Here is a 10,238-nt window from a genome sequence, read left to right on the forward strand (position 1 = left end):
TCCAGATTTGACGATGTTCGGTTTATCATACAGTCCTACACACAAACAGGAGAAAGCTTTTTTTTATCTGGTTTAAAGACTTATTATTTTATGTTGCATTTTAATCCGCCATCTTGGAACCGAGTATCAAAAATGTCAAAATGAATTAGAATATAAGAAAGAAATATTTAAATGAATAACGAAGTTTATTACACAATTAACTGAGTGGTTGGCCACAATACTATAATATATTATAAAGTTTCGTGATAGGAATAAACTGAATTGTCAGAATATATTTAAAACATTAAAAATATAAAGAAATAATTTCTAGAATGTTGCCTTCACTATTCTTTTAATGCGCCACCTTGTAAAACTGTAAAACTGTAAAACTGTGACAGCCTGTCAGAATTCGAGAATCTTGAGTTGAAGAAACTGATCCAGGCCCCTTTTCTTTATCCACAAACTGATTTTCTAATGACAAAACAAAAATATATCTGTGGTACAAGAATCTTGATAAAAAATATTACTTTTAGCAAATCACTGAAAATATTATTACGATCCTAATATAATTTATATGAATCTTAGAGAACTGAGAAAACTTTATAGGAATTTATGAAGATTAGGAGAGAAGAAAATATGAAAATTTATATATGAAATCTGATAAACGAGGTCATGTCAATGTTGGCACCGGTTCCAGTTTCATGGTTTAGATTCCTGAAAGTAAAAGTCCGTTGTCGAAAATCAATTAATGTTTTTTTTAATAAGGAAAGACAAAACATCCAAATATATATTTTACAACGTCCTCAGATTGGCCCTACGCCCTACGGTCAAAGCAAAACGTTTCCCATCGATTTGTTGTTTTCTACTGAATAAATCTTGTCATTAACAGGTTACAAGACACGTCTTCGTAAAAACAGTTTTATTCAAAAGGGTAACGGTACGCAGAAATGATCCATGGTGATATCTTTTGGAAAGAAGAATTTCGTTCAAAAGTTTCACTTCAAGGGAAGCACATTATTCTACACTAGTCTACACTAGTCGATACTAGTCAGAAACACAATTTTCAAAATAACAGGAATAACATACGCCAGACTAGAAATCGGAATGATACTAACAGAATCTCTAAATAACTTGTTACACAAACAAAAACTACCAATGAATATCTTAGAAAGTAGTTTAACACTTAATATTTTATATATCTAGAGACTCTACAATGGATCTCTATAAGTACAATGTAGTACAATGAACCCCCTCTAGAGGTAAACCTATCCCCCGATTCTCTCGATGTCTCAGTACTAACTAGTGGTGAAAGTTATATCAACACCAGTAGCTAGAGTCAGAATTCACTAAAACAGTTATAATATCATCAGTTATAACTTGTAATATAACAGAATGGTCCCGTTCTCATTCACCAAATCAGTTGAAGAAAAGTAAGATGTAAAATTATTTTATTACCTTTATAACAGGTTTACTGTATTTAAAATGAAAGTTTACGTCTCACTTTTTATGCACCTAATTGGATTAATGAGGCTGCAACTGCCACGCAGTGTACAATGAGGAAATTTTGCTGGAAAAGCTGTATTAGTCTCTTCTTTTCGATGTCTATCTATTGATTAATCTTTAAGTAACATATAGTAGAGTTGAAGTAGGTTTGACAGAAGGACGTTGATTGGATTGGAAATCAACTGAGTTTATATTCTCTATACATTATTTCTATATTGTTACTGTCTGGTTCGTGAGATTTATCATCATTATTTGTTAATAGCTGGAGACAAACATAAAAAAAAAACAGGAAAGCCTCAAACAGTTTTCAACAAATCTTACAAGTTTATAAAAATCACCTCAAATAAAGCCCAGCTGTTGATTTATAAACAAAACTAAAAAAAACAATATTATTCTAGATATTCTAACTCATTATTATTTCTGTTTTTACTAGGGAATAACTTCTTCTCTTTCTTTTATTTCCTAAATTCCTGTTTTAATTCCAGACTTCTTAAATTTCTCTTCCACTTTCTGTAGTCTCGAATACCAGACATTGTTGTGAAAGATTATCCAGAGATTGGTTATAGGCTTTTAATCTTTTCACCTCTCAATACAAAGTCTTTCCCAACTAGTCACAATAGATAAGGTAAACAGTCATTTTTTCAAGAAAACAATTCCCTAGGATCTATCTATGTTAGCTGGTGCTTAGTTTAACCAGTTGGTGTTGATTTACATTTACAGCTGTGTCTATTGAAGAGAGATAACTTAATCAAGGTCACCAGACTTTCACAGATTCGAACCTACGACCACCATTTATTCGAAGTAAATGACGTCCAATCCTAACGCTCTAATCGACTGAACAACAGTCCGTCTTCAATCAGAAAGGAAGGGTAGAAAACTATGGCATTAGAAATGAAGAGCTATGTTATTCACCCTAGTTTAAATTCTTACCATTTCACCAAAAGATAATTCATCAAAGTGTCATAAACTATAGAAAAATTGTAAAACAATTTACAAAAACAGAAATTCTCGGTTTTAAGCCTGAACTTACGAGACATTAAAATTATAAACAGTACATTTGTACTACAGGTCATAAACATCATATGGAATTTTCACACTGAATTAAGATAGATTTGAGTTGTTTTTTTTTTTGTCGTTATGTTGAAGTTAATTGTTAGAAAACATTTAAACACGAGTAATTACCCGTATAACCTAGATAATCAGAGAATGACGGTAACTGTTGAAAAATAAATAGTGCTCTCTGTATATATATATATCTGTGTACAGGTAAGTCTAGGAAAGAACCATTACACCTCAAAGATAAAATTCCTTTAATATTTCTACTGTTTCTGACACCCGACACCTGGCACCCGCAATATCTCTCTGTTTTCCAGTTTTTTATGACCCTACTTTACTGTCTTCTCAATTGAATTATACACAGAATTTGACCAGTTTTGTATGATGAGAATTTGAATATCAGCTTCGAAACAGTATTGACATCTGATAGTTTCAGAATACCTTTACTTTCCATATTTTACTTTAGTTTCACTAATAAATCATCGATACTGTTAAACCAGAACAATATTTTTGAAAGCAATGATGGGATCCAAAAAACCGGAGAACTCAATAAAACCTCCAATCAACAGTAAATTATAAACTAAAATATTATCAGCTTTATTGGTCTGATTTAAAAAAAATATAAGACTGAGAGAATGCTCGTACCCACCCCTCCCCCCCCCCCCCCCCCCTCCCATCGGTCAAAAACAAGATAACATGTAACTCTACTTACCAAGATGGAAGTACAAGGACAATCTGGGTACTGGAACTCGGACTGTTTTTATCCTTCATGATGTAGAGCGTTCACAAGTCATTTTCTACTGATCTGTAACAAAACATTTGATAAAGTATTTATATTTTACACTATAATCCCTCTTTATAATGTAGAGCGTTCACAAGTCATTTTCTATCTCAACTCCAAAAAACATTCCCTCATTAACTCGCTATCTGATCTGTTGTGAATATTTAAATTCTATTTTGACGTGAATAATTTACTTCCAATTCCTTTCTTCACTTCTATCTGTGTGGCTTTTTAAAACCATTTTATATTATTCCTTTATATCGGCCCGCTTTCTCTCTTCCTTCACTAAAATATACTTATCATCCTAGTCTATTTCTCCAGTATTACAGTGGATAACCAATACTTATAGACATAATATTACATACATCTTAATCAACTTTACAATGTCAAACTATTACCAACCTTATACCTTGACTGTAATAGCCACCTTTCTTATATCATGGAAGTGTGTTAATACAGTGATTTGATTGGATTGTACGCTACGGAATACAGCCAATCAGAGTCCTCAACGGAAAGTCTGTAAACAATAAGCCATGTTTCTGTCAAAGGACTCTGATTGGCTGTATTCCGTCAAATAAGAAAGGTGACTATTGCAGTCAAGGTATAAGACGAAGTTGGTAAAGAAGACATGTAGGTGAGAGTTGAATATATTCAGTAACAGTCAAGTATATTAAAATAAAGAAATATCTCGTCTGTAGTTAGTAAACTGTAAAGTGTAAACTGCAGTTTGGCGCTTATTAACTTGAAATAGGCTGTTTCTACTTTTTATACAGCAGTTTATTTTTAAATCACTTTGTGAAAAATTTCTCTTTTAAACGCGTCATGTTTTATAACTGTTTTTACTACCAGCATCTCGGTAATATAATGATGTTTATATATTTCCAGATTGTGGAACCACGCTGATTGAAATTCCTGGAAGTTTAAAGACATCTGATGAGCTAATTACTGTTGATTACCATTCCGGTTCCACTTCTATCTCACTGTATATAACACGACATGGTCTTTTAATGGTTTACTACCTCTTAGGTTGACCAAAAACTTGAAATTTTAAAACTTGGTAAAAATCTTTGTTCATCAGTGAATTTACCTGGTGTCATAACTATACAACAGAATCTCTCTATAATCTAATAAATCTATAAAACTAAGTAATAACCCATAATAATACTTGGAAGAGTTTTTCAATAATTATTAAGTTTAATAGATATATCATGTTATATAGAGATTCTATTGTTTAATCATGACACCTGGTAAGTCTAACTGATAAATATATACTCTTATTGACCAAGTTTGAGACTTTAATTTAATATCCATTCTAAGAGGTAGTATTCTTTTAAACCAAACACTCTTATCAATAAATAGAGTGGATCCTGAATCACTTTATCCAATGATTTATAACCAATCAAAACGATCAAGCAGGAAATAGTCAAGAGTTAAATTGGGCTGTAAAAGCACTTGTAACTGTATCTGAGTTAATAGGATTGGATGATAAATAGAGGTCCTGTATGCTAAAAGTTAAATAACATTCCAACCGACCTGGCAATATAGACATTATAGAATCGTGCCTAATGTTCTGTTACTTCATTAAAATTCCGCAATATCTTGGTAAAAGTAATTTATTTCAAGTTGTTTTAAGTATTAAACTCCAAACTGATTATAAGATTTTCAAATGAAGTCGTTTCTCATGATGAAAAGAAGAAAATGAGGCCTACCTGAATAATTAGTTATCTCTGCTCATAGATTTAAAACCAATATTGGGAATTTGACCTCTTTTCTATAATATTGTCCTGACGAGTCCCGTGTATCCAAAACTCATGTCAGCAACATAAATAAGCTCTAGTCAATTAGCAAACAATAAGTAAACACGTACATTTACTACTGTCCTGACTAGGATCGTATGTCTAAAACTCTTGTTTGTCTCATAAATGAGTTCCGGTCATTTGAATCACTAAGTTTAAAACTATGAAGGAATTTTACCATCATAAACCTTGAGGCTATCTGAGATATGTCGGTATAAACTTCACTGTATCTTCAGGTTTATATCTCATATAATAACAACATAGTTATAGTTATATCTTAATTAGTGTTTAATAATTACTTGTTTATTACTTGTTTCTACGTTTTACCATCTGATATTCATAACAAAATGTTTCGACAATTTACATATCTTATCAAATAGTATTCCACATTCTTATCATTTTTACCATCACCTAATATAACACAATGTTTCGACAATTTACAATCCATTCAAGTCCTGAAGACTAAAATTTGAAAATTTATCATCGTATGAACTACGAATTATTCCACGTTCTATATCACTGAGTTGTTTGATATTTTACGAATCAATCATCATACAATACTATCTAAAAAAATATTTCATTTATACAACGTTTCGGTAGTTTACACTCCGTTCATTTCATTCATTTTCACTCCGCTCTGCACTTTATATCGTTTTTAAAATTAAATTTAATTTTCCCTACAACGTTTCGATGGTTTACACTTTGCTTCTCACTTCATGCAGTTATTAATACTAATATTTTCTGTATAATAACTAAATAATATCCAAACTAAAATATATTTCCACCTCTGACGCTGTATTTTTGATATTTTTCCTCGTAATAATCATAAAACCAGATTTTAGTCATCTTCACAATGTCAAGCTATTACAATCTTCATCTTATACCTTGACTACAATAGCCACCTTTTTGTATCAAATCTTCACAATGTCAAGCTGTTACGAACTTTTTCTTATACCTTTAATGAAATAACCAATCAGAGCCTTCGACAGAAAGGCTGTAAACATTATGGCTTTGTGTTCACCGACTTTCTGTCGAGGCCTCTGATTGGCTGTATTCGCTGGCGTACAATCTCAACAAACTTTTGTGATACAAAAATATGACTATTGCAGTCAAGGTATAAGATGAAGTTTGTAATAGCTTGACATTGTGAAGATGTGATACAAGAAAGGTGACTATTGCAGTCAAGGTATAAGATGAAGTTTGTAATAGCTTGACATTGTGAAGATACAAGAAAGGTGACTATTGCAGTCAAGGTGTAAGATGAAGTTCGTAATAACTTGACATTGTGAAGATGGTTTTAGAAAATATAACTTGGTATTTTTCTACCAATATGATGTATTTTTGTTATAATCTTGTTTTTTGGCGTTTATAAATATATTTTAGTTATAGTTTTGTTAATAAAGACTTAAGAATTTGGTCTATTTCTGCAAATTAGATTAACTAAGTTTTCTTTAAGGAATAATTCAGTCTAAATTATTTTCGTATAAACAATATTCATTTCATAACATTTCATTAGGGATCTGGCTAATTACTAATTAATCTGGTACCTAATTAACAAAACATCATCTCATTCTGTCCACCTGTTAGATATTATTATATTATTTTTCACGTGCTTATATGTAATTTATAGTCATAAAATTATAGTTATAAAACCATCGCAAAGTAGCAGTATGTACTGTCTGTTTCGACCTGTCTGTTTTGACCTGTCTGTTTTGACCTGTCTGTTTTTACCTGTCTGTTTTTACCTGTCTGTTTTTACCTGTCTGTTTTGACCTGTATGTTTGTACTCGACTAATTTACCTGTCTGTTTGTACTCGACTAATTTACCTGTCTGTTTTTACTAGACTAATTTACCTGTCTGTTTTTACTAGACTAATTTACCTGTCTGTTTGTAATCGACTAATTTACCTGTCTGTTTGTACTCGACTAATTTACCTGTCTGTTTTTACTAGACTAATTTACCTGTCTGTTTTTACTAGACTAATTTACCTGTCTGTTTTTACTAGACTAATTTACCTGTCTGTTTGTAATCGACTAATTTACCTGTCTGTTTGTACTCGACTAATTTACCTGTCTGTTTTTACTAGACTAATTTACCTGTCTGTTTTTACTAGACTAATTTACCTGTCTGTTTTTACTAGACTAATTTACCTGTCTGTTTGTACTCGACTAATTTACCTGTCTGTTTGTACTCGACTAATTTACCTGTCTGTTTGTACTCGACTAATCTACCTGTCTGTTTTTACTCGACTAATCTACCTGTCTGTTTGTACTCGACTAATTTACCTGTCTGTTTGTACTCGACTAATTTACCTGTCTGTTTGTACTCGACTAATCTACCTGTCTGTTTGTACTCGACTAATTTACCTGTCTGTGTGTACTCGACTAATCTACCTGTCTGTTTGTACTCGACTAATCTACCTGTCTGTTTGTACTCGACTAATTTACCTGTCTGTTTGTACTCGACTAATCTATCTGTCTGTTTGTACTCGACTAATCTACCTGTCTGTTTGTACTCGACTAATCTATATGTCTGTTTGTACTCGACTAATCTACCTGTCTGTACTCGACTAATCTACCTGTCTGTTTGTACTCGACTAATTTACCTGTTTGTTTGTACTCGACTAATCTACCTGTCTGTTTTTACTCGAATAACTAATCTACCTGTCTGTTTTTGCCCGTCTCTGATGATTAACTCAGGTATTTAGTTAATAACTGACCTACTTTTACACCAGATTTTAAAAACTTTCTAAATACCAATTTGGCACCAAAACACTATTCCATATTTCTTGATGAATATCATTTCATGTGATTCATTAGTATGAATTAACAAAATACCTTAATTACACGAATTCCATCTGTTAATTAACATTTAAATCAACTAGGTAACAGATCTCAGAGATTTCTGGAGGCTGAAATTTTTCAAGAGGAGAGGATCTGAACTACTTGACTTGATAATTCAATCAAAACAAACATTTCTGTATTTATTCATTGAGATCATAATAAATTGTTGTATGAATAACGAAATTGAGGAAATTAAAAAATTTACATAATTTAAGACTTTTCTTAGTTGAGTAATATTGACGTCTTCGTTCTGTGAGGAAAAAATTAATAATATTTTGATAATGAAATAGTCCTACCTTTCAAAATGGATCAAAATCACCCTTTTTTCAATTATTCTAGAATTTCTATTCAAATTTCATCTTGTGACTCTCAGTTCTGCCAGCAGAATAAAGCGAGTTCTCACAACCAACCTCATCACCAACAAAACACTTAAATTTCTTATTTTGTTTTCAAATGAAAGTTTATGTCAGCTTAAGTTAATTAGAGGCAGGTGTAAGATAAATGTACTAATTAACGCCCTAGAAACATCAACAAATTTTCTGCTAGCGACTTGAATTTATTTTAAGGAGTATATTAAATGATTTATTCGGTAATTTTCTGACCTTTCAAAGTGAAAATTAAATTGTTTTAGCATTAAACTAGGGAAACTCAATGATAAAACAAACACAATATTACTCTAGAAATAATCTTCTTATCTCTGGGGTCAATTCTTCCGTCTCCTCCCCTCGTGTTATTGTTGGGGTGAATAAGAGAGTAGTACAAGTTTTACTGCTACCCTAAAGGTTCAGGGCCCCATTCCGATATACTTTCAGATTGTTTCAATATAACATCCGTGAAGTATGGCGTCGTCCATCTCTCAGCCCAAGACCAAATATGTGGGTGACTGACTGCAGTCACATCAACTTAATAACGTGGTTTCTCCATGATTCATAAACCATCTTCCCATACCATCTTCCCATCTTTAATTTATCTAATCATTGATTTCATAAGGTGAAGGTGTGAATGTCGCTTATAAATCATGAAACTTTGTGTCATTGAAGCATCAATTAATTGAATTATTACCGAGATATTATAGTATAGTGTTTGATTCTATTACGATGAAAAAGAGAGTATCAATTCTCAACCCACCAAGAACAATTCTAGATATTAGTTTAATTTCTAACTCTACATTGGATATAAAAATGATCTGGACAACACGGTGGTTAACAACATAGACACCAATACCTGTAAATAAATTAAAATAATTTGTGACTGTGTGACTGTGTGACTGGGGGTGTTTTTTGTAATAGGAGTGGAGGCGTGGGGGAGCTCATTGTTGAAAAATACTTTTAATTAGAAGTCCATAGATATATCTTTATTCCTAAATTCCTTGCCGCAAGCTAACCCTATACCTTGAGGTATATGAGGCACTTTTCCAGTATATCGGATGTTTGTAAATTCAGCGTTTTGATTGGATGTAAGCTAGCGAATATAGTCAATCAAAGTCGTCGATTACATGTAGAGCCATATCGTTTACAGTCTTTCTATCAAGTGGTCTGATTGACATACAATACAATATCGAGTGGTCTGATTGACGTACAATACAAATATCGAGTGGTCTGATTGACTGTATTCACTGACGTACAATACAAATATCGAGTGGTCTGATTGACTGTATTCACTGACGTACAATACAAATATCGAGTGGTCTAATTGGCTGTATTCACTGACGTACAATACAAATATCGAGTGGTCTGATTGACTGAATTCACTGACGTACAATACAAGTATCGAGTGGTCTGATTGACTGTATTCACTGACGTACAATACAAATATCGAGTGGTCTGATTGACTGTATTCACTGACGTACAATACAAATATCGAGTGGTCTAATTGGCTGTATTTACTGACGTACAATACAAATATCGAGTGGTCTAATTGGCTGTATTCGCTGACGTACAATACAAATATCGAGTGGTCTAATTGACTGTATTCACTGACGTACAATACAAATATCGAGTGGTCTAATTGGCTGTATTTACTGACGTACAATACAAATATCGAGTGGTCTAATTGGCTGTATTTACTGACGTACAATACAAATATCGAGTGGTCTAATTGGCTGTATTTACTGACGTACAATACAAATATCGAGTGGTCTGATTGGCTGTATTCACTGACGTACAATACAAATATCGAGTGGTCTAATTGGCTGTATTTACTGACGTACAATACAAATATCGAGTGGTCTAATTGACTGTATTCACTGACGTACAATACAAATATCGAGTGGTCTAATT

General features: G+C 32.4%; 1 protein-coding gene across 1 annotated transcript; it reads right to left on the reverse strand.

The window, feature by feature from the left end:
* Positions 1-9,647: 9,647 nt before the first annotated feature.
* LOTGIDRAFT_144437 (hypothetical protein) lies at positions 9,648-9,827 on the reverse strand (the record flags this gene model as incomplete). Its single annotated transcript, XM_009055211.1, has 1 exon — positions 9,648-9,827. A coding segment is annotated over one exon (180 nt), but the record flags the coding sequence as incomplete, so codon positions are not given.
* Between the last annotated feature and the right edge of the window lie 411 nt (positions 9,828-10,238).

Source organism: Lottia gigantea (genome assembly GCF_000327385.1).
Source record: "Lottia gigantea unplaced genomic scaffold LOTGIsca_238, whole genome shotgun sequence".
Classification (NCBI taxonomy): domain Eukaryota; kingdom Metazoa; phylum Mollusca; class Gastropoda; family Lottiidae; genus Lottia; species Lottia gigantea.